General features: G+C 43.8%; 1 protein-coding gene and 1 pseudogene across 1 annotated transcript; both read right to left on the bottom strand.

Moving 5' to 3' along the window:
* Positions 1 to 7,835: 7,835 nt before the first annotated feature.
* Positions 7,836 to 15,092, bottom strand: LOC131407115 (olfactory receptor 2H1-like; annotated as a pseudogene).
* Positions 15,093 to 24,064: 8,972 nt separating this feature from the next.
* Positions 24,065 to 25,021, bottom strand: LOC131418312 (olfactory receptor 2B11). The gene has a single exon (XM_058562862.1). The coding sequence runs from the start codon at positions 25,019 to 25,021 to the stop codon at positions 24,065 to 24,067; it is 957 nt and encodes a 318-aa protein (XP_058418845.1).
* Positions 25,022 to 26,479: the final 1,458 nt, after the last annotated feature.

Raw genomic sequence — 26,479 nt, forward strand, 5'->3', positions numbered from 1 at the left:
CAATCCTGGGAAAAAAGAACAAACTGGAGGTATCACAAACCCTGACTTCAAAAATACTACAAAGCGGGCCGGTCCCATGGCTTAGTGGTTAAGTGCGTGCACTCTGCTGCTGGTGGCCCGGGTTCTGATCCCGGGTGCGTACCAATGCACTGCTTCTCCGGCCATGCTGAGGCCGCGTCCCACATACAGCAACTAGAAGGATGTGCAGCTATGACATACAACTATCTACTGGGGCTTTGGGGGAAATAAATAAATAAATAAAATTAAAAAAAAATAATAAAAATACTACAAAGCTATAGTAATCAAAACAGCATGGTACTGGTACAAAAACAGACACACAGATCAATGGAACAGAATTTAAAGCCCGGAAACAAAACCACTCATCTACAGACAGCTAATCTTTGACAAAGGAGCTAAGAACATACAATGGAGAAAGGAAAGTCTCTTCAACAAATGGTGCTGGGAAAACTGGACAGGCACATGCAAAAGAATGAAAGTAGACCATCTTCTTTCGCCATACACAAAAATTAACTCAAAATGGATCAAAGACCTGAAGGTGAGACCTGAAACTATAAAACTCATAGAAGAAAATATAGGCAGTACACTATATGACATCGGTCTTAGAGGGATCTTTTCGAATTCCATGTCTACTTGGACAAGGGAAACAAAAGAAAAAATAAACAAGTGGGACTTCAGATTCAAGAGCTTCTACAAGGCAAATGAAACCAGGATCAAAATGAATAGACAACCAACCAGCTGGGAGAAAATATTGGCAAATCATATATCTGACACAGGTTTAATCTCCATAATATATAAAGAACTCACACAACTGAACAACAAAAAAACCAAACAACCTGATCAGAAAATGGGCAGAGGATATGAACAGATACTTTCCCAAGGAAGATATACAGATGGCCAATAGGCACATGAAAAGATGTTAAACATCACTAATCATCAGGGAAATGCAAATCAAAACTACAGTAAGATATCACCTTACACCCATGAGAATGGCTATAATCACCAAGACAAAATCAACAAATGTTGGAGAGATTGTGGAGAAATGGGAACCCTAATTCACTGCTGGTGGGAAGGCAAACTGGTGCAGCCTCTATGGAAAACAGTATGGAGATTCCTCAACAAATTAAAAATGGAAATACCTTATGATCCAGCTATCCATTACTGGGTATCTATCCAAAGAACCTAAAATCAACAATCCAAAGAGGCTTATGCACCCCTATGTTCATTGCAGCATTATTCACTATAGCCAAGACATGGAAGCCACCCAAGTGTCCCTCGACTGATGATTGGATAAAGAAGACATGGTATATTCATACAATGGAATACTACTCAGGCATAAAAAAAAGACAAAATCATCCCATTTGCAACAACATGGATGGACCTGGAGGGTATTATGTTCAGAAAAATAAGCCAGAGAGAGAAAGACAAACACCACATGATTTCACTCACATGTAGAAGATAAACTAACACACGGACAGAGAGAACTGTTTGGTGGTTACCAGGGGAAGGGGGTTGGGGGGTGGGCACAAGGGGTGAAGGGATGCATTTATATGGTGACTGACAAAAATAATGTACAACTAAAATTTCACAATGTTATAAACTATTAAAACATCAGTAATAAATAAATAAAAATTTAAAAAATATCATTCTTTCAACAATCATAGTAAAGATTGGGTCAAGCAGGAAGCAGTCATGGATGCTAAATCTACAGGGGAAGTCAAATCGAGAGCAGGACTCCTATGTGGTTGGAAACTATCTCCCCACAGTTGGTGAATCAGTTACAAAAGAAAAATAGTTGGGGCCGGCGCGTGGCGTAGTGGTTAAGTGCGCGCGCTCCGCTGCTCCCAGCCCGGGTTTGGATCCCGGGCTCGCACCAACGCACCACTTAGGCCATGCTGTGGTGGCGTCCTATATAAAGTGGAGGAAGATGGGCACGGATGTGAGCCTAGGGCCAGTCTTCCTCAGCACAAAAAAAAAAAAAGGAGGAGGATTGGCATGGATGTTAGCTCAGGGCTGATCTTCCTCACAAAAAAAAAAAAGAAAAATAGTAACTATATAAAGAGCAGAAATTGGATGGTGCCCTGACCATCTATTAAACAATATCAGTGAGGGCAGGTGGATGTCAGATTTCATGTGCGATAACTTGGGAAGGAACCAATATCACCCATGTATGATTCTGGCTGAGAATGCATACCCAGAATCTAATCTTGGGGAACACAAGATAAACCCCAAATGAGGCAGCTCTACTAAAAAGCAGAGGGAACTGCATTCTTCAAGATGTCAATGTCAGTGTCGATAGTGGTTAAATCCTGGAGGCGGATAGTATGGGATTGTTCTTTATACTATTCTTATTCTTGCATCTTTTGCGTACATGTGGCATTATTTCCAAATGAAAAGTTAAAAAACCAAAACAGCAGCATTCCTAAGCACCTGCAATTTAAAATGTAATAAAAATCCTATTAATCACAGCAACAAAAATTATCAGGTATCTAGAATAAATCTATCAAAAATTGTACACAAATCATACAAAAGAAGACCTAAATGATAGAGAGATGTGTCATATACATGGATGGGAAGATTCAACAATGCCAGTCCCACTGCCCCACCAGTAAACTAAAATTCAATGCAGTTGCAATTAACATGCTAACAGGGATTTTCATAGAATTGAGAAAGATAATTTTTAAAATGTGTATGGAAAATAGGGGGCAAAGAGTATCCAGGAAAATTTTGATGACATAGGAGGACTTGCCATACTAGACCTCAAGGAGCTATAATAACTGGTCAGTGTAGTAGAGGCAGGACACATTTCGTGCCCGGCACAGGCATGAATGGAAATGTGATTTGTGACATTGAAACTGGGGAGGAAAGGAAGGAAGGTCGGTGAACCTGTCTGGGACAAATAGCCATGCACATAGAAACATTGTATTTCTGCCTCATATCACACAAAAAATTCCAAATGTGATGAAGACACAATTTAAAAGAAAAGCTACATGCACAACAATGTGACAACGTGACAATCAAGTTAACAATACTGTATCGCATACTTGAAATTTGCTAAGAGGGTAGATCTTCTCACCACACACACAAAAAGGAAGAGGCCAACTCTGTGAGATGATGGATATGTTAATTAGCATGATTGTGGTGATTATTTCACAGCATATATTTATATCAAAACATCACATTGTACACTATATATAAGTATACAATATTTTTATTGGAGTAAAATTGGTATATAACATTATATAAGATACAGGTGTACATCATTATAACTCAACATCCGTATACACTACAGTGTGCTTGCCACCAAAAGTCTGATTACCATCCATCACCATACACTTGAACCCCTTCACTCATGTCCCCCACCTCCAAACCCCTTCCCCTCTCGGTGGCCACCAATCTGTTCTCTGTATCTATGAGTTTGTTTTTGTTTTGTTTTATTTGTTTTGTTTTTTCCTTTTTAGATTCCACATATGAATGAAACCATACAGTGTTTGTCTTTCTCCATCTGACTTATTTCACTGAGCATAACATTCTCAAGGTCCATCCATGCTGTTGCACATGGCAAGATTTCATCTTTTTTGTGGCCGAGTAGTATTCCATTGTATATATATACCACATTTTCTTTATCCATTCATCCATCCACAGGCGCTTAGGTTGTTTCCACGTCTTGGTTATTGCGAATAATACTGCAATGAACATGAGGGTGCAGATATCTTTTCGAATTAGTGTATTTGTATTCTTACGATAAATACCCAGAGGTAGAACTGCTGAATCATATGGTAGTTCTATTCTTAGTGTTTTGAGGAATCTCCATACTGTTTTCCAGGGGCTGTACCCTGGAAAGGGGCTGTACCAACTTACACTCCCACCAACAGTGTGTGAAGGTTTCCTTTACTCCACATCTTCTCCAACACTTGTTATTTCTTGTCTTTTTGGTAATAGCCTTTCTGACTGGCGTGAGGTGATATCTCACTGTAGTTTTGATTTGTGTTTCCCTAATTATTAGTGATGTTGAGCATCTTTCCATGTGCCTGTTGGCCATCAGTACGTCTTCTTCGGGAAAATGTCTGTTCAGATCCTCTGCTCTATTTTTAATTGGGTTGTTTGATTTTTTGCTGTTGAGTTGTATGAGTTCTTTATATATTTTGGATATTAAGCCCTTATCAGATACATGATTTGCAAATGTTTTCTCTCATTCAGTAGGTTCCCTTTTCGTTTTGATGATGGTTTCCTTGTCTGTGCAGAAGCTTTTTAGTTTGATGTAGTTCTATTTGTTTATTTTTGCTTTTGTTTCCCTTGCCTTTGGAGTCAGGTCCATAAAAGTGTTGCAAAGACTGATGTCAAGGAGCTTACTGCCTCTGTTTTCTTCTAGGAATTTTATGATTTCGGGTCTTACATCCAAATTTTTAATCCATTTTGAGTTACTTTTTGTGTATGGTGTTAGATACTGGTCTAGTTTCAGTCTTTTTCATGTGGCTGTCCGGTTTTCCCAGCACCATTTGTTGAAGAGACTGTCATTTCCCCATTGTATATTCTTGGCCTCTTTGTTGTAAATTAATTGACCAAACCCAGAAGTGGGTTTACTTCTGGGCTTTCTATTCTGTTCCATTGATCTGTGTGTTTGTTTTCGTGCTAGTACCATGCTGTTTTGATTATAGCTTTGTAGCATATTTTGAAACCAGGGAACATGATACCTCCAGCTTTGTTCTTTGTCAAGATTGCTTTGGCTATTTAAGATCTTTTGTGTTTCCACATAAAATTTAGAATTATTTGTTCTAGTTCTGTGAAAAGTGCCATTGGAATTTTGATAAAGATTGCACTGACTCTGTAGATGGCTTTGGGTAGTATGGACATTTTAAAAATATTAATTCTTCCAATACTCAAGCGTGGACTATCTTTCCATTTCTTTGTGTCTTCTTCAATTTTTTTACTCAGTGTCTCACAGTTTTCAGTGTAGAGATTTTTCACCTCCTTGATTAAGTTTATTCTTAGGTATTTTATTCTTTTTGTTGCAATTGTAAATGGAACTGTTTTCTTAATTTCTCATTCTGATAGTTCACTACTAGTGAATAGAAACAACAGATTTTTGTATATTGATTTTGTATCCTGCATTTTTACTGAATTCATTTATTAGTTCTAACAGTTTTTGGTGGAGTCTTTAGAGTTTTCTATACATAGTATCATGTCATCTACAAATAGTGACTGCTATACTTCTTCCTTTCCAATCTGGATGGCTTTTATTTCTTTTTATTGCCTAATTGCTCTGGCTAGGACTTCTAGAACTACGTTGAATAAAAGTAGGGAGAGTGGGCATCTTCCTTGTTTAGTTCCTGATCTTAGAGGAAAAGCTTTCAGCTTTTGACTGTTAAGTATGATGTTAGCTGTGGGCTTATCATATATGGCCTTTATTATGTTGAGGGATATTTCCTCTGTACCCACTTTGTTGAGAGTTTTGATCATAAATGGATGTTGAATTGAAATCTCAAACTCAACAACAACAACAACAACAAAACAATTAGAAAATAAGCAAAAGTCAAGATACACTGAAGAAGATATGCTGAGGGAAGATGAAAAGATGTTCATCATCAATAGCCATTAGGGAAATTAAAATTAAAATCACAGTAAGATATTACGTCTGTCAGAATGGGTAAAATTAAAAAAAATAGTGACAACACCAGATGCTTGCAAGGATATAGAGAAACTGGATCATTCACACGTTGCTGGTGGGAATGATAAATTGTACAGCCACTCTGGACAGGATACGGTAATTTCTTACAAAATTAGACGTGTGTTTACTACATGACTCAGCAGTTGCACTCTTGGGCATTTATCCCAGAGAAACACAAATCTAATAATCACACAAAAGCCTGTTCATGAATATTCATAGTAGTTTTACTCATAATAGCCCCAAAATGGAAACAACCCGGATGGCCCTCAATGGGTGAATGAGGAGATTCCACGCTACATCAATACCGTGCACTACTACTTGACAATGAAAGAGAAACAAGCTATTGATACACAGCAACTTGGATGAACCTCCAGAGAATCATGCTGAGTGAAAAAAGCCCAACCCCAAAGGTTATAGGCTATATAATTCCACTTGTATAAAAATCTTGAATTTATAAAAATGTAGAAACACAGAACAGATTAGTTGATTCCAGGACCTAAGGGCGCAATGGTGCTGTGAAGGGAGAGGGCTGGCTGTAAAAGGCAACCTGAGGGGCCCTGTGGGGCTGGAAATGCTCTGTATCTCGTGTGTGTCGATGTTAACGTGCTGGTTGTGACGTGCTACAGTTTTGCAAGATGTTACCTCTAGGGGACAGAGTAATGGGTTCCTGGGGTCTCTTTGTTAATTCTCACAGCTGTATATGCGTCTATAATTACCTCAAAATACAATGTTTAATTTAAAATAAATCCAATGTAGCAGGCACAGCGAGAATGCCTTTAGTCATAAGATTGTAGCAGTTTTGAGATTATTGTTTCCTTTAGAATATTTGATGAATGGCAACTCTTATATATCTGCTTCTTGTCATTATCCTGATCAGACATGGAGCTCATTCTCAACAGAAAGTGACACGTGGGAATTATACTGAGCAGACTCCATAAGCTGATCACGGTCGTGCCTTCCTCCTAATTGGAACTTTGTATTTTGGATTCCTTTTATAGTGTCAAGAGTTGTGAGGTGTGCCAGTTGTTAAGCTGGTGTCTTGCAGCCCCAAACCCACACTCGCATCCGTCAGCTCCATCGTGAGGCTGGGGCTGGGAGCATGCGAGCTGTGTTTCTGCTTTGCTTGCTGGTTCCTTATTAGGCTGCAGCCATGTGGGGTGACAGGCAAGTAGGCTGCAGGTTGGGTCAGGCGAGGAGACTTGCGCTTCCCTCTTTGCTTCCTTTTGTTGTCTTTCTTGTTCATTTGACCCTAACAGTGTTTTTTCACCCTGCCAGTGGCCGTTGGTGAGGTAAATAGCAGTTGAATCAGGATTCTCCAACTTTGTGGTGAGCAGAACCACATCAGCACACCAGCAATGCCCCTGCCTCAGAGGTAGGAGGTCTAAAACCTTATGCTCCCATGGGCATCTCCTCTGGGCCATTGGTTTGAACAATTCCTGTCCTTTCCTGGTGTCCCCCAGTGCCAAGGATTCTTACTTCTTCCTTTTGCCTTTTACCTCCTTCATTAGCTAGTTAACAATTCCTTGCGATAAATTCTCCCTTTTCAAATAACTGAAACTGTGTCTATTTCCTGGTGGTAGCCTGGCAGGAGCAATGTTCCATTTAAATTGAAGACTGACATTGACGGGGTGTATCAAGTTTCGCTTTTGCTGAGTCCACTCTCTGGACAAACCAGGTTACTGGCTCTGGCATTGGTGTGGATGAGCGAGAGTCCCCGTGCATGAAATGCCACACGGTTAACGCTGTGAGCCACTGAGCTGGACAAAAGCTGACCTCCCCTTGAGTCTCAGCCCTCCCTTACGCCTCGCTTGCCATTCTGCCTTTCTCAAATAGCCTCTTGAGAGCCTCCTTCATGTCCTTGTTCCTCAAGGTATGGATAAGGGGGTTGAGAGTGGGGGTCACCACAGTGCAGAAAAGAGTCAGGAACTTCCCTCCTTTTAGGAAAAGACAGCTCCAGGGCTGGACGTAGACAGCAGTGCAACTGCAGCAGAAGAGGAAGACGACGGCCATGTGGGAGGAGCAGGTGCAGAAAGCCTTGCTCCTCCCCTTGTGGACTGGATGGCCGGCACTGCCTGGGCCACTGGTCCCATCACGAAGAAGGAGCTGATCGCCGAGATCTGGAACTTGTTGACGCGAGTGTCCCTGCAGACTAGCGGGTCAGTGCAGGGACCTCACAGACAAAGCCGTCCACCAGGTGGTGAGGGCAGAAGGGGAGCTTCATGGTGGTGGGCGACTGCACCAAGCTGCTGAGAATCCCGCTTCCCAGACCAGGAACCAGCTTGTGACACGGTTGTGGGTACATGGTGACTGTGTAGTGTAGGGGGTCAGTACACTGCCACGTAGCGGTCAAAGGCCATGACCAGCAGCAGCACACGCTCGGCAGCCCCCAGCGCCAGGGAGCTGTAGAGCTGGACCGCACATCCCAGGTAGCTGATGGCCTGGCCTGGGCCCCACAGGTTGACCAGCATCTGGGGGATGCAGCTGGTGGTGAAGCAGAGGTCCAGGATGGACAGGTGGGTGAGGAAAAAGTACATGGGTGTGTGGAGGTGGGAGTCCATGTGGGACAGGAGTATGACGGTGGTGTTGCCCACTATGGTGATCCTGTAAAAACTGGCCACAGCCACAAAGAGGGTCATTTCCAGCCTGGGGTTATCCGAGAAGCACAAAAGGATGAAGCCATCTGGGGTGGTGTCATTGGTAAGTCCACACAGCACCTGCCTGGAGCTAGAAGTGCCAACACGTCAATTAGAATACCACCTGGAGGAGGCAGAGGAGAGGGATTTTTGATTTTAGAAAATTACCTATCCTATACTAATATTTTCTCTAAACTTTTACTGACCTTTCTTTCATCTCAGTTCCTTTTTGGACATTTTCATCTGTTCATTTCTTCAGACTTCTTTGATTCTAGCAAACTCCTAGAAGGCAAGAATGTGGTAGGTGAATGTTCAAAACTAACCATTGCCACCATGAACAACTATACACCAACAAAGTGGATGATCTAGAAGAAATGGAAACATTCTTAGGAATGTTCAAACTACCAAGACTGAATCAGGAAGAAATAGAAAATCCAAATAGACCAATTACTAGTAAGGAGATTGAATCAGTAATCAAATACCTCCTAAAGAAGAAAAGCTCAGGGCCAGATGGCTTCACTGGTGAATTCTACCAGATACTTAAAGAAGTAATAATGCCAAACCTTCTCAAACTCTTCCAAAAATTGGAGAGAAGGGAACACTCATTTTACAAGGCCAGTATTACCCTGATGCCAAACCAGAGAGGATACCACAAGAAAAGAAAGCTACAGGCTAATATCCTTGATAAGTATAGATGTAAAAATTCTCAATAAAATGCTAGCAAAATGAATTCAGCAGCACATTAAAAGGATCATTCACCATGATCAAGTGGGATATATCCCTGCGATGCAAGGATGTTTCAAAATACACAAAGAAATCTGTATAATATACCACATTAATAAAATGAAAGGGAAAAAATCATGTGATCATCTCAATCGATACAGAAACAGCATTCAACAAAATTCAAATCTGCTCATGATAAAAACTCTTAACAAATTAGGTTTAAAAAGAGCCTATCTCAACATAATACAGGCCATATACGACAAACCCACAGCTAACATCATACTCAATGGTGAAGGGTTGAGAACTTTTCCTCTAAGATCAGAAACAAGACAAGGTGCCCACTCTCACCACTCCTATTCAGCATAGTGCTGGAAGTCCTAGCCAGAGCAATCAGGCAGGAAAAAGAAATAAATGTCATCAGAATTGGAAAGGAAGAAGTAAAATTGTCTCTATTTGCAGATGACAGGACTTTATATATAGAAAATCCTAAAGACTCCATCAAAAACCTGTTGGATCTAATAAACAATTCAGTAAAGTAGCAAGATACAAAATCAACATACAAAAATCAGTAGGGTTTCTATACACTACCAACTTATTACCCAAAAAAGAAATAAAGAAATTGATCCCATTTACAAGAACATCAAAAACAGTAAAATACTTAGGGAAAAACTTAACCAAGGAGGGGAAAGATCTCTACTCTGAAAACCACAAGACACTGATGAAAGAAATTGAAGTAGACACAAATAAACGGAGAGGTAGCCCATGTTCATGAATTGGAAGAATTGATATGTTAAAATGTCAATACTACCAAAAGCCTTCTATAGATTCAATGCAATTCCTGTTAAGAATCCAATGGCATTTTTGTGTGTGTGTGACGAAGATCGTCCCTGAGCTAACATCTGCCAATCCTCCTCTTTTTCCTGAGGAAGGCTGGCCGTGGGCTAACATCCATGCCCATCTTCCTCCACTTTATATGGGACGCCACCACAGCATGGCTTGCCAAGCAGTGCGTCGGTGTGCGCCCAGGATCCGAACTGGTGAACCTGGGGCCTCCGCAGCGGAGCTCGCGCACTTAACTGCTTGCGCCACCAGGCCGGCCCCTCCAATGGCATTTTTTACAGAAGTAGAAAAAACACTCCTAAAATTTATATGGAACAGCAAAAGACCCTGAATAGTCAAAGAAATCCTAAGAAGAACAAAGCAGAGGCATCATGCTTCCTGATTTCAAGCTGTGTTATATAGTAATCAAAACAGTATGGTACTGGCATAAAAACAGACACATAGACTAATGGAACAGAATTGAGAGCCCAGAAATAAACCCAAGCATATACAGTCAACCAACTATTTGACAAGAGAGCCAAGAATACTCAATGGAGAAAAGATAGTCTTTTCAATAAATGGTGCTGGGAAAATTGGATATTCACATGTAAAAGAATGAAACTAGACCCCCATCTTACACCACTCAAAAATTAACTCAAAATGGATTACAGGTTTAAATGTAAGACCTGAAACCATAACACTCCTAGAAGAAAACAGAAGAAAAGCTCCTTGACATGGGTCTTGGTAATGATTTTTTGGATATGACACCTACAGCACAAGAAACAGAATAAAAAATAGAACAAGTGGGACTACATCAAACTAAGAAGCTTCTTCACAGCAAAAGAAACTATAAAAAAGTGAAAAGACAATCTACAGAATGGGAGAAAATATTTGCAAACCATGTATCTGATAAAGGGTTAATATCCAAAATATATAACGAACTCATACAACTCAAGAGCAAAAAAACAAACAACCCAATTAAAAAATGAGCAAAGAACCTGAAAAGACATTTTTCCAAAGAAGATATTCAAATGGCCAACAGGTATATGAAAATGTGCCTAACATCACTAATTATTAGAGAAATGCAAATCAAAACCACAACGAGATATCACTTCACATGACTATTATCAAAAAGACAAGTGATAACAAGTGGTGGGGAGGATGTGGAGAAAAGGGAACTCTCATACACTGTTGGCAGGAACGTAAACTGGTGCAGCCACTTTGGAAAACAGTATGGAGGTTCCTCAAAAAATTGAAAATAGAAATACCTCATGATCCAGCAATTCCACTTCTGTGAATAAGTCCAAAGAAAACAAAAACAATAACTCAAAAACATATCCGCATGTCCATGTTCATTGCAGCATATTCACAATAGCCACGACATGGAAAAACATGTGTCTATTGATAGATGAATGGATAAAGAAGATGTGGTATACATACAGTGGAATACTACTCAGCCATAAAAAATAAAGAAATTCTGCCATTTACAACATGGATGGACCTTGAGGACATTATGCTAAGTGAAATAAGTCAGACAGAGAAAGAGAAACACTACATGATCTCACTTATATGTGGAATGTAAAAAACAAAACAAAACAAAACACAAACTCCTAGAAAAAGAGATCAGATCTGTGGTGACCAGAGGCCGATAGTGGGGGAGGGGGAATTGGAGGGAGGTGGTCAAAGGTACCAACTTGGAGTTATCACATAATAAGTCCTGGGATGTGACGTACAGCATGGTGACTGCAGCTAACACTGCTCTACAACGTATAGGAAGGTTGTTAAGAGTAAATCCTAAGAGTTCTCATCACAAGGAGAAAATATTTTTCTCTTTTTTTTTGCTTTTTCTTTTTATCGTCTCTATATGAGATGATGGATGTAATCATTTCACAATATATGCCAGTCAAACCATTATGCTGTGCACCTTAAACCTACGCAGTGACGTAGGTCAATCGTATCTCAAAGAATTGAAAAACACTAACCCTTGGCACCCATTCAGCAGCAGAATTGCTTGATCCTTCTACTCTTTTCTTTTGAATCGAGGCTACCCTTTGCTTCTGCGTTATTGACTTTAGGTTAAAATTTGTTTCTAGCTGAAACCTCCCCCAAACAAGCCCACTTCTGTACTCCTCCTGAGGCATGTCAGCCTCTCTCCTCATGAGCAGAATTTGACCTCTACGTTGTGCCGCTGACTGATGTTCCATCAAGCAGCGACTTTGTGAATCGATGACGTCCTTTGCGACAGCTGTGCACTCTGAGCCCTCCTATATGATGCTCTGACAGACGCCGGCATCAAGCAGCCACTTAGCTGCTCTCCTCCCACATCTGGAAGAGCCCTGGCCAGGTGATCTTCCCCTGGGACATTTTAATTTACAACATAGGCTTGTTCCATTTTGCCCTCAGGTCCACGGAGGTGGCTGTGGTTTTCCTACTAAGACACGTCTGTGCGTCTCAAAACTTCTCATGCGATTGCACGTCAAAACTGCCCCGGGATGTTTCACACTGCCCGACAGCCCTGCTACCTTTGGCACCTCCTGTGGTGTCCTGTGACCCTGTGTGGGAACGTCTGCAGGAGTGAGGCCTTATTACCGCTGCTAATTTGTTCTTACTGATGGTCCTGTTTGTGGGAGCTGGGTTAGAAAGAGGCTAAGGGCACCCTACTCCATTCATTGCCATTCCTCTGTAGAAGCTGGGTTTCCTCTGTAACGAGCGCTGGGTTGTCCAACGGACTGGGCTCTGGACCTAAACTCTGCCCATACCCTGAGGGCTGTCTTGTGGTTCCTCAGGGAGTTGGTCCCTGCATTTGCCTTTCCTCCTCATCTTTCTACTTGTCCAGTCCTGATGGTTCGTGGAAAACCCCAGCAGAACCTAAACTACAGGAAGGTGTGGTTACAGGTAGTGGAGAAGAATAGAGGATCCGGTGTCTGCTTGGTCAGGCCAGACACGCCTAAGAAAGAGCAGACTAACAAAAGGTGCTCGCTGAGGGCAGGGCAACGTGTCACCTACAGGACCAAGAAGTGTTTCCGTGTTGGATATTTTGGGCCTTGTGATGTGGACCATGGCATAAGAGAGAAAATGAAACCGAGAACATCCTCCTCCGGGCTCCCTGCTAAACATGCAAGAATCCATGCCCCCGGGCTTTCCTGTCTGTTGCTGGCAAGACTCCTGCTCTCTTCCTCCTGTTACTCACGCACTCGCACTAAAGGTCCAGCTTTCCTCGTGCTGGGCTGCTGCAGCAAGCCCCCTCTTCACACCTCTCCCCCCGGAAACATCTCTTCTATCACCCCCTCCTGGCTTCCTTCATCGTCTCTCTTCCCATGGTGGAAACTTAAACCAATTAGTTGAACCGTAATAACTAGATTCTGCCTAATCTCTGTTTACTCCCAGGCTTCCGCCGCCTCTCACGGCCTCGCCCTCCCTGACGCCATTCCAATCACGTCCACCTGCAAATGCTCCTGCCTTCCCTCCAACACCCTCCAGCCACTCTGACCACCAGTCACCCCGGTGTCTGCGCCTCTGAGAAATAAGTTATTTCTACATCAGCTACTTGGAATTCAGGAAAATATCTCAGCTGCTACCTAGTGATTTAGTATATTTACATTTCTCTCTCCCCTCTACAACTAAATACTTGGATTGCCAGCAATTTTCAGTTTGTATCTCTCACATACACCTGCTACAGTTCTTTGTTATTAATATTCAATAACATCTCATCACACATGACACAGATGCTGCTGAAAGCTGGCGTGAGCTGGAGCGGAGGCTGTAGAGGCAGACGGGCAGTAGCAGACCTGGGAAGTGGCAGAGCTGGGCTGACTTTGTCGCTTTTCTGGCCCTCAGCTGCCCGCCCTAGCACTTTGAAGCCCTCCTTCTGTCCATGAACATCCTCCATGAACTCTCCTCTGGCTCTTCTTGGATTTGAGAAGATCTGCGTCCTGGACCACATGTTCTGCATGACCAGGAGAGGTGATCCTTTGGGGAGAATTGTCAGAACACTGCTGTGCAAAAACATCAACCCATCTCAAAACCCATTCTTTTGAGTGGCACTGGGCTCATTCTTGGCGAATTCACATCTATCTCTACCATTTATTTTGAAAGATAACTTAACGTAAAATGAATATAAAGCTTTAACGCGGGAATTGTAATGCTGCAGTAGCACAGATAAACCGTCTCTATTACGATGAACTTCTGGTCCTGAGACTGCTAATTAGTGATATAAATGTCGAAAATGATTACAGAAAATGTTGGTTTGTAGAGATTTTCTTCCCCTTCACTCTCCAAAGCCAGGCAAAGTGTGTAAATCAGCGAATTTTCAAACAAAAAGCATCATTCTCACCGGCTTCCCTTCGGCTCACCAGTCAGATCCAGGTACCCCATCCTTTGGGAAGAGAGACCCTGCTTCTATCCTGTGACTAACTGCCCTGCCGTCAAGTGTCCTGGCATAACTCTTTTTTTTTTCAGATGAAGTTATTTCTTCTTCTTTTTTTCCCCCATCTTTATTGAGATATAACTGATGTATAACTGATGTATAACATTGTGTCAGTTTAAGGTGTACAATGTGTTGATTTGATACATTTATAGATTGCAAAATGATTACCACCCAACATTTGCTAACACTTCCATCACGTCACATAGTTACCATTGCTTTTTTTGTGGTGAGAACTCTCTTAGCAACTTTCAAGTATAAAATACAGTACTGTGAATTATAGTCACGTGCTGTCCATTAGATCCCCATGTCTTACTCATCTTCTAATAAGTTTGTACCTCTGACGAACATCCCCCCGATTTACCATCCACCAGCCCCTGGCAACCACCACTCTACTCTGCTACTACGAGTTAGGCTTTTCTAGATTCCACGCGTAAGTGATATCATACAGTATTTGTCTTTGTCCTTCTTACTTGTTTAGCACAATGCCCTCGAGGAACATCCATGTTGTTGCAAATGGCAGGATTCCCTTCTTTCTCATGGCTCAATAATATTCCATCAACTTTGAGCTTTACTTCCTCAAACTGCATAAAACACTTCTGGTTATTTTTTTGACCAGCATGGTTCTGCCCGTGTTGTCCTCCATGCCTGGGCTCTGTTCACCTCTCTCTCAACTACCAAGTCCTAGCTGCTCCTGCAGGCACTGCTGAGGCTCCGTCTTTCTTCTCAGATGCATTTTATAGTATTCTAGCCCAGGTTTGGTCACAGCCTGACTGCGGGGACAAACGACTTACCTCCAGGACACCATGGTTGTTGGAGAGGCACTGGGATTAGATATCTGCTTTTATTAGCATCCTAGGGCACAGAATTGGGGAGAGACGACAGCAACTAGTGCCCTGGAAATTTCCTGCCTATTCCAGGAAGACTCAGCTCACCGAGACTGAGGAGGCCACTGGGACCCCTCCTCGGGTGAAAATTAGCCTTGAGTCTGAATGTCTCCTGTGGTGAGTTCTCCTTCTCCTCGGGACCTAACCATGCCTGCTCTGAGCTGTTAGACATGTCCACCATAAGGAATTCCCTCTCATCTTTCTGAGCTGCTTAAATTAGGCTTTTCTGTTCGTAAACCTGCTAATTAAGTGGAAGGCTCAATAGATCCTACTGGTCTTTGGCGCCTTCTCCTCAGCCTGGCTCCCACTCTCGGGCTTTCCCCTGGGCAGGTGCTGGGATTCAGAACGTAGTGTCTTCTTGTGAACAAAAGGCAAAGATACTCAGAAAAGACTTTGGGATTTAGGGGAAAGGACTTCTTATATTTTATTTATTCTAAATTTTATGTGTGCTTATAGAAGAAAATCTTTGTATACTGAATTGTGTGCATAGGAGAGTCAAACTTTCTCATTTGGACTGCATTCTGTGTCCCTGCAGTGGCCACTGTCTTGGTTCTGTATGTGTGTACATAAGGACACTCGCAAAATCAGCTGTGTATATATTTTTCTAAAGGTGGAGAGAAGATGGTAGGCTGGGAATTGTCAAGAGGGCAGATCTGTCCTTAGGTTTTCTCTTCTTCTACTTACTGGAGCAAAGACAAAAAAAATACAAAAAACAAAAACCACAATAGCTAGAGGGGCAACACTGTGTTTTTAAAAACATAACAGTATTTCCTAAGTTTCTTCTCAGGTCAGCTACCAATCGGCTGCAGAAGCTTGAGAAAACACCTTGCGTTTCAGACACTCGGTTCCCTCCTCCTCAATGCTCTGGCCTCGGGCTGGAGGAAACCTGCACCTGCCAATGCCATCCTAGTGGTCAAGTAGGTTACTGACAACCACGACACTAGTAACAATGATGCTTAGTGTCTGAGATGAGACACGTCTGGAGAGCCAATGCAGGTTTGGTACCGTTTGTGTAACTAGGGTTTCTGCCTCTACATGAGGACTCAGAAGTCACCAGCATGGTTATGTAAAAATAGGTAGATCTGGGGTGCTAGGAAAAACTCCTCGCACATACAAAATTGTCAAGGCACCGAGAAAAACACTGGCCGTAGGAGAGGGGCGTAGGGAGTAGAGAGGGACACTGGTGAGGAGGCTTCACCTGGTCCAGCACGGAGACCAATATCCCGAGCACACAACTCAGATGACTGGACTGTGCCTCTTCCTCCCAGGTTAAAGTCGTCTGACCGGGAGACTGTGTTAGGAGGCCTGAGAAGAGAAGGTAGGAAGGAAGAAAACCACTGCCTTGAAGGCGGTGGGGAGGGTGGGGTTCCATGACTACACACGAGGACCTCTGACACGAGGGGGAGGGCGTACTACACACAGGGGCCCCTGACACTCGGGGGAGGGCGTGACTACACACGAGGGCCCCTGACACGCGGAGGAGGACGTGACTACACACGAGGGCTCCTGACACGCTGAGGGGGAGGGCGTGACTACACACGAGGGCCCCTGACACGTGGGGGAGGGCGTGACTACACATGAGGGCTCCTGACACTCAAGGGAGAGCTTGACTACACACGAGGGCTCCTGACACAGGGGGGAGGGCGTGACTACATATATATATATATGACATTTTCTTTATCCATTTATCCATCAATGGACCCTTAGCTTGTTTTCATATCTTGGCTATTGTGAATAATGCTGCAGTGGACATGGGAGTGCAGATACCTTTTCAAGTTACTGCTTTCATGTTTTTTGGATATATTGCCAGAAGTAGAATTGCTGGGTCAAATGCTAGTCCTAGTTTTAATTTTCTGACTAAACTCCGTACTGTTTTCCATAGTGGCTCGGCCATTTACATTCCCACCAACAGTGCACAAGGATTCTCTTCTCTCCACATTCTTGCCAACACTTGTTATTTCTTGTCTTTTTGATAATAGCCGTTCTAACAAGTGTGAGGTGATAACTCACTGTGGTTTTGATTTGTGTTTCCCTGATGGTTAGTGATGTTGAACATCTTTTCATGTACCTGTTGGCTGTCTGTATCGTCTTTGGAGAAATGTCTATTCAGATCCTTGGTTCATTTTTCAATTGGGTATTTTGGTTTTTTTGCTCTTGAGTTGTATGAGTTTCTTATATATTTTGGATATTAACCCCTGATCAGATACATGGTTTGCAAATATTTTCTCCCATTCAGTGGTTGCCTTTTCACTTTGTTGATGGTTTCCTTTGCTGCAGAAGCGTTTTAGTTTGAAATAGTCCCACGTGTTGGTTTTGCTTTTGTTTCTTGTGCTTTAGGTGTCATATCAAACTGTACATTTCAGATGAATAAATTGTATGGCATAAACATTATATCTCAACAAAAGTGTTGGCTTTAAGCATAAAAAATGTATTTCAGAGGATTATCTCACTACATATCTTTTCCTCAAGATTTAGTTCTTGGTATTTTCTCTTCCCTATAGATGATTTTTTCTCTTAGATTTTTATCCTTTTTTTTCATGGACATGATGTGGTAAGCTATCAACTGTGATGTTTTTCCAAAAGTAGGGAGACTGCTTCAAGCGACTGCCCTTCCCTGACTTGGTGGGCAATGACATTCATGGGTGAGATGGAGCCACTGGGTGTGGAAGAAGACGACACTGAAGTACATTCGTGGAGATTCAGGCAATGATCTCAGATGCATTAGCAAGGACGTGACTTGGATTCCTCCTTGGACTTGCCCTGATGCACAGCCTTGAGAGACTAGGGTGCCCACTCTCCGCCAGCCTTGGTCCTGCTCTTCCCCACGCAGGTCCTGTGCTTTTCATCCTCTGCATCGTCCTCGCTCTTCTACTTTCTGGGGGTGCATTTCTTCTTTGTCCATTGCGATTCTTTCTCTGTCCTTCCCTTGGCCTGGTCTACTGGCCTTCATCTTCCAGGGACCCCTGGGGGGCCCTGAGCAAGTCCCTTCCTCTGCAGAGCCTCAGGGGCCACACAGCGGCTTTCCGTGTTCAGAGCCCCATGCTCACCCTCAGCTGCGTCTGCTGCCCTGGCATCGACCCAAGAGGCAACGTTTTAAACAAGAACTTTAAGTGATTCTGAGGGAGGGAGACAGCTGGACGCTGTGAGGAACCTGGCTCAGAGGGAGCAGTGGGGACATCCCCAGTGAGTCCCCTCTTTGCTGTGTCATCTTGACTAATGCAGCCTCTCTAAATCACACACTCTCATCCATGTAAAATGGAGACTCAAAAAAACATATTCTGTAGTAATTTTTTAAATGAAGTTTGTAGAGCTCCAGCCCTGAGCAGAGGTATAGAAGGTGCTCACTAACTACCAGCTTCCTTCCTCTCTTCAGTTTCTCTGGGCTTCGTGTCCACTTTCTTTTCCTCTTGTGTTTGAAACTACAGGGAAGTACTGTGTTAAGTACTGTACAGGAGTCACCTCACTCAGAGTTAACCTGCGAGGGGCTGTCATTACCAGCAGGTATCACAAATGAGACAGCGGTGAACTGAGGCACAATCAGCGACGTGGCTTCGATCCCGTGGCTATAGCGCGGCCAGCCTGATTCTGACGTCACTCACTCCTGTGACCGGAATCCATATGTGCGGGCTCTGCTCTAGATGCGGCAGGGGACACGACAGAAGAAATCTCTGCCACCACAGAGTGCACATTCTATGGGGAAGAAAAACACCTAAGAAAATTGAGAGGAAAACAGTACTGTGTGTTCAAAAGTGATAAGGAGTTTGGTGGGAAAAAATGGTAGCTTCATTGAGGTATGATTGAAAAATAAGCATTGTGACTATTTAAAGTGCAGAACTTGACTTTTTTTTATTGATGTTTTAATAGTTTATAACATTGTGAAATTTTTGGTTGTACATTTTTGTTTGTCCATCACCATATATGTCTCCCTTTACTCCCTTCACCACTCCCTACCCACATTGCCCCTGGCAAAACCACAATACAGTTTTCTCTGTCCATGTGTTGGTTTATATTCCACATATGAGTGAGATCATACAGTGTTTGTCTTTCTCTTTCTGGCTTATTTCACTTAACATAATACCCTCCAGGTGCATCCATGTTGTTGCAAATGGAATGATTTTGTCTTTTTTTACGGCTGAGTAGTATTCCATTGTATATATATATATCACATCTTCTTGATCCAGTCATCAATTGAGGGGCACTTGGGTTGCTTCCACTTCTTGGCTATAGTAAGTAATGCTGCAATGAACATAGGGGTGCATATGCCTCTTTAGATTGTTGATTTCAGGTTCGTTGGATGGATTACCAGTAGTGGGATAGCTGGATCATAGGGCATCTCTATTTTTAATTCTTTGAGGAATCTCCATATCGTTTTCCATAGAGGCTGCACCAGTTTGCATTCCCACCAGCTGTGTATGAGGGTTCCTGTTTCTCCACATCCTCTCCAACATTTGTTGTTTTTTGTCTTGGTGATTATAGCCATTCTAACGGGCATGAGGTGATACCTTAGTGTTGTTTTGATTTGCATTTCCCTGATGATTAGTGATGTTGAACACCTTTTCACGTGTCTATTGGCCATCTGTATATCTTCCTTGGAGAAGTGTCTGTTCATTTCCTCTGCCCATTTTTTGACCAGGTTGTGTGGTTTTTGGTGTTCACTTGTGTGAGTTCTTTATATATTATGGAGGTTAACCACTTGTCAGATATATGTGTTGCAAATATTTTCTCCCAGCTGGTGAGTTGTCTGTTCATCTTGATTCTGGTTTCGTTTGTCTTGTAGAAGCTCTTTAATCTGATAAAGTCCCACTTGTCTATTTTTTCTTCAGTTTCCCTAGTCTGGGTAGCCATGTCATTCAAAAAGTTTCCTTTATGACCAGTTGACATTTTGATATACGTATACGTTGTGAAATGATTCAGGTAGAAGCACTTTTAAAGGAAAAAACAAGTGAGGAAGACTTTCCTTAGGAGAAGTTACAACTGCTATGAAGCCGCAGCTATTAAAACCTGGTGAGCACAAGGCACAAACTTCCAGTTGTAAGATAAATAAGTCCTGGGATGTGGTGGACAGCATGGTGACTGTAGTTAATACTGTGCTGTATATTTGAAAGTTGCTAAGAGAGTAGATCTTAAAAGTTCTCATCACAAGGAAAAAAATTGTGACTATATGAGGGGATGCATATTAACTAATCTTATTGTGGTAGTCATTTTGCAATATATACACACATCAAATCATTATGTTGTACACCCTAAACTTATACAATGTCATGTGGCAATTATATCTCAATAAAGCTGGAAAAAATCTTGGTGGATATTGGTGCAAAGATAGACAAATAGTCCAGAAAATGACCCAGTTGCCCAGACTATTGGAAGTAGAATCGTCATTAACAACAGGAAGAGCAGGTGGAGGTGGGAGAGACTAGAGGTGTGGACAGAGTCAGATCTGTCCCACTAGCCCTGTTCCCACAGTTACACGTGGACATGGGGTGGTTTGATCCCAGAGTGATGCTGGGCACCCCACATCCAGGGCCTGCACCCAGAGCCATCCCCCGGCCATGCCTGGCCTGGGTATCCTTCCTTTGCTGCAGCAGATGTTGGCTTCCTGGCGTCTGCACCCCAGTAGTGGTGGCGGCAGCCTGCTCCATCTCCCTTCCTCTTAAAGCTCTTATTTAAAACGCTGCTTCTTGGCTCAATGCCAGAGGATGGCCACATGGCCTTTTTAAATAAATCTGGCTCCTACTCCCCCTCACATGGGCCACTCTAAGTCCCTGTCATCTCACAGAAAGTTTTTGCACTTTAGGTGTATAATAAATGGCCACTATCATGTCTGTGATTGATTTTCCTGGCAAGTGAAGAAAATCTCTAAGTGTCAGGAAGAGTGTAAAGTGTCAGGGAGAGAGTGTTTGTACCACTCTCTTGTTGTTTTTTTAAAGAAATGCTGCTTTCTTATTCTCTACGTTAAAATTCATAATCTAGAGAAAGGAGAGGGTGGTGTCTCCCAGGTACGGGTGGTGGAGAACCTGGGGGGATTCCAGGAAGGTGGCGGCCCCAGGGTGTATTCTCCAAACCTCCCCTCCCAAACCCCATTCACTTTCCTAATTGCAGCAAGAGGGTGGCCACGAAGGGGAAGCAGCCTGAGCCCCAGGGAACATTGGAGACCTCAGGTCTGCCAGGGCCTCTGGAGAAGGCGTGGATCACACATTTCTTTCCTCTCTGTGACTAGTGGGAGCTGAGAGATCAGGATGGAAGAAACCAAGGCCCTGAGTCTTCCGGACTCTCAGAGGACTGCGGACCAAACAGCTGTAGACTGCCTAAAAGGGTGCTCCCGTCCATAAGGGATTTATTGCTGGAGAGCTTGGAGCTCCTGGGATTTACTCCATGCCCTGCAGCTCAGGGCTTAACCTTTTGCTCAGCAGGGACACGGTGACACGGATACAGTGACGTGACGTTCCCTGGAGCCTCATGGCCTGCAGGTCCTAAGATGGGTGGTAGGCTCCCTCTCCCAACGTCCTGCCTCCTGTGCAGCCTGGTTTCAGCAGCAACTGCTGGAGGTACAGCCATCGGTCCACAGGGCTGCTCCTCACTTCCCCTATGGTCGGATTTGTGCCCCTCGTGCCCCCTGGTTCTCTTTATTTCAAGATCTTGTGTGGGTAAGATGCTTCTGGAGTCCGTGTCTGTGATATAATAAACAAATGTATTTGGCCTTTGCCCCTAGTGCCTGGCACAGAGCTTCAAAAGCCCTTGAGATTTCCTGAGTGATGGTACTGTCTTTTGTTATTTATTGGTAGAAAGCCCCTTTCAACGACACCTGGGTTTATTTCAACGTAACTCCTGGTGGGTCCTTGGACGGTTTCAGGTGAGGGCCTGGCCACACCAGAAAGACCAAGCACGTGATTAGAGGGTTAGAACTTTCGGCTCCATTGCTTCTATCTCTGGAGGAGAGAGGGGCTACAGGCTGAGCCAATTGCGTGGTCGATGATTCAATCAATCATGCCTATGTAATGAAACCTCCATCAAATCCCTGGACACCGGGCTTGGCGGAGCTTCCTATGTGCTGGGAAGGTGACATACCCTGACTCCATGGGGACAGGGCACGGAAGCTCTGCATCATCCCCAAAGCAGACCTTGTCCTGTGCATCTCTCCCTTTTGGCTGTCCTTTATAATAAAATAGCAATCGTGAGCCTGCCCTGATGGCCTAGCGGTTCAAGTTTCATGCACTCCACTTTGGCGGCCATCGTTCGGTTCCCAGACTCGGAACCACACCACTCATCTGTCAGTAGCTATGCTGTGGTGGCAGCTCACATAGAAGACCCAGAAGGATTTACAACCAGAATATACAACTATGTACTGGGGCTTTGTGGAGGAAAGGAAAAAAAAAGAGAGGAAGACTGGCAACAGATGTTAGCTCAGGGCAAATCTTTCCCAGCAAAAAAATAAAAAAACGACAAAAGGCAATTGTTAAGTATAGAGCACTTTCAATGAGTTATATGAGTCCATCTAGTGAATCTATTGAAACTGAAAGGTGGGCTGTAGGAACCCCCAAGTTTACAGCCAGATCAGGCTGGAGGGGGTGGCCCCTGAGACTTGCAGCTGGTGTCTGAAGTGGGGCAGTCTTGTGGGACCAAGCCCCTCAAACCTGTGATATCTGTGCTAACTCAAGAGTCAGAGTCACAATTGGATGGACTTGGTGAACACCTGGTGGGGGTTGGAGAACCGTCAGAAAGACTTCTTTAATTTTCCTTTTGTCCTAATTATCATACATTTGTTGTTGTTATTATATTTATTTTCTCTGCTAGGTTATGTTAATATTCGGCATATGCATGGCAGAGGGATAAAAATGAATAAATTAAATATAAATAAACAGAGAACATGAAAAAACAAAATGCAGATCACAAGTCCTGGCGTCACAGCTCCATCTGTTAAAAGAGGAAGGAGGCAGCAAGTGCAGACATTAATGCTGGTCTCAGTCCCTCAGTCCACAAGGACCTTGGCCAAGTTATTGCAACCTCTTTGATAGTCAGATTCTCCTATGACCATTGTGGATCATAGAAGTGATTGCATCGGGGGTCATCTGAGGTTTCAATAAGATGGTGTATGTAAATACACCTCGTCTAGTACCTGCATCTGCAGAATGTTCTGCAAACATTAGCTACGACAGTGATCTTGCACTGGTTGTTTAAAGTTTTATTGTCCTTAACTCTGATTGTGTTGATATCATATGTTTTCAGCTAGAATGTATTCTTTCTTTAGATAAGAGATTATGCTATTCTGTTATGTATCCATGGAATCTAATATAGAGTCCAGCACATCATGGTAAATATCCTGTACTAGTTCCCAGTCAATGGTGGGGAAACTTTCTATGGAAGAAAACTTGCATCATCGAAGGTCGTGGGAAGAAGAAAGTGATTCACTTCATTTCTGGAATTTTTTTGAAAGTCACTTAAAATTTATGGAGATTTAAGTATATGGAGAAGAACATAAATTTGTTATAAGTGATATAAAATTATATTTCTGTTTCACATTATGTATACTTAGCAGTAATGGGAAAGGAAGAGAGAGATTGGAAAGAGAAAAATGGAAGGAAAATAAAAGAAAAAATTGGAAGATGAGAAGGGGAAAGAATCAGGACATTAGAAATAAATAATTTGACAAATATTTATTGAACATCAATTCTGCTTAAACAATTCCTAAAAACATATGGCCTCTTAGAATTAAAGACTCTAGAGAGGGGTGGGATTTTAGAGACTGTGGCCACACAGGAGGTGAGATGTTTTGGACAGGGGATTTGGGGGCTCTCAAAGCTCTCAAAAAACTCACACTGTTTGGTTGTTGACCCGTTAACACACAATACACTCTCCCAGTGTCCTGTAACCAATGAGATTGCCCTGTCTCAGAGCTTCATCTCCTGCACAGCCTCCAGATCTGTGTCATGAGTCTTCTCAGAGCTCCCTTCACATCCTTATTCCTCAGGGTGTAGATGAAGGGATTGAGGGTGGGGGTGATTATGGAATAGAAGAGGGAGATAAACTTGCCCTGCTCTTGAGAGTAGCTGGAAAGGGGCTGCAGGTACATGTAGATGGCAGGAAGGTAGAAGAGGGACACCACCACCAGGTGGGAGGAACAGGTCCCAAAGGCTTTGTGCCGTCCCTTGGAGGACTGGATCTTGAGCACTGCATGGGCAATGAAGCCGTAGGAGAGAAGGATGAGAGCTAGGGGGACCAGCACAAAGAAGGCCACCAGCACGGCCAGCGTGGCGTCATTCACGGCTGTGTCAGCACATGACAGCTTGATCACGGCTGGCACCTCACAGAAGAAGTTGTTTAGCACCTGCCGCCCGCAGAAAGGCAACCGCACTGTCAGGACCACCTGAACCAAGGAGTTGCAGAAGCCGCTGAGCCAGGCCACCGCCACGAGCTGCTGGCAGAGGGGACGGTGCATGATGACCACATACCGGAGGGGCTCACAGATGGCCATGTAGCGGTCCAGGGCCATGGCGGCCAAGACGATGCACTCAGTGCATCCCAACCAGTGGAAAATCGCGTACTGCACTGTGCAGCCGCTGTAGCTGATGGTCTTCCTGGAGCTGCCTGTGTTGACCAGCATCTGAGGGACCGTGGTGGTGGTGTAGCAGAGGTCCAGGAAGGAGAGGTGGCTGACGAAGATGTACATGGGGCCGTGGAGCTGGGGATCCAGCCAGGACACTAGGATGATGGCGATGTTCCCTAACATGGCCAGAACATAGGACACCAGGAAGACCACAAAGAGAGGGAGTTCCAGCCATGGCCTGTCAGAAACTCCTAGAAGGATGAAGTCCTCAGGGGGATCCCCCAAGAAGCTCTGGTTGTCACTTCTCATGCCGAGGCATTTTCTGGCGCCTGTGATGAATCAAGAAACTCAGAGTGAACAAAACCTGAGAAGAGGCATTAATTGTCTTCCTCATGCCTGTGTCCGTGCTTCTATGCAGGTTCCATCCTCTCTTACCTCTGCGGAGATGTCGAGATGCAGAGTCAGAACCAGGAGGCAAAACAGCTGCATAAGTGTCTTGCTCTCCCTCCTACTCTGTGACCTTGACTATGCTGTTTAATCTTTCTGAACTTCAATGTCTGCGTCTGTAACAGATGGGGAGAAAATACTTGCCTCAACTGCATGCCGTGTGAATAACAATTTTCTTCCAATCTGGTCAGAGTCTGCGTAGCTCCCATCACCGTTAGCAAGTTTGACTTCTCTCTACTAGCTCCTTGACAGGGGATTGGCCACTTTCTCAGGTTTTCTTGTTTTCCCTTTTGGAGGTGGCCGTAGGCAGGAGGTGAAAGGTGGCACAGAGCAGGCGTGAGGGCTTTGTAAGCAGCTGGGGGATTCATTGATATGAACACACTCTGCTCCCCTCTTGAGGCTTACATCTGCTCTATTCCCATGAAGAGGTGCTCCCTGGCTCTCTGCACCATGCTGCTCTCCCCCCATGACTGCTCACACACAGGCAGCGCTGTCACTCACTTTGGCAGTAAAAAAATAAAAACCACAATCCAAGATCCCGAATCCCTGGAGTGAAGGAGCTGAGTCACTTCAGCTGCTGACCTGGTCATGGCACCTAAGGAGACCCCAGAGTGTAGGATTTGAGCATAGGGAGAAAGATCTGGGTCCATGTAGGAGACAGCCCCTGGAGTTGTCTACTGAAGATCAGATCGCCTCTAGAGCTACCATTTAGTGGGCAATTTGAATTCCCTGTACAACTTCTGTGCCAAGCAGCTGTTTCCTGGTGGAGTTGGAAAATACAGCCGATCCTATTTCTGGACTCCGTTGCTGTTAGAAACCAACTAATTGCCATCTGCTGATTCCTGGGGTCTCTCCACTGAGCTCCATCAGCCTCCAACCTCCTACACTCTCCCCAGGATGTGCACCCTCAAATTTGTGACGGGGATGATATAGTCCATGATAGGACTAGAAAGAAACTAAATCCTGGGTGCAGGTAATTTATGAAGGGTTCATTTTTAGTTCCTTATTTGGTGCTTTACACATAGATGTAAATTCATGGAGATCTATTCAGCTTAGATGCTGCAATCAACAAGCCCCCAACCCCCACCCCATACCCCCAGTCCTACATTCTAGAGAACTCTAGTATTATTTGAAAACAACCCAGGGGCCGGCCCCATGGCTTAGCAGTTAAGTGCGTGCGCTCTGCTACTGGTGGCCCGGGTTCGGATCCCAGGTGCGCACCGTCGCACTGCTTCTCCAGCCATGCTGAGGTGGTGCCCCACATACAGCAACTAGAAGGTTGTGCAACTATGACATACAACTATCTACTGGGGCTTTGGG

The sequence above is a fragment of the Diceros bicornis genome, chromosome 1 (assembly GCF_020826845.1).
Source record: "Diceros bicornis minor isolate mBicDic1 chromosome 1, mDicBic1.mat.cur, whole genome shotgun sequence".
In the NCBI taxonomy this organism is placed as follows: Eukaryota; Metazoa; Chordata; class Mammalia; order Perissodactyla; family Rhinocerotidae; genus Diceros; species Diceros bicornis.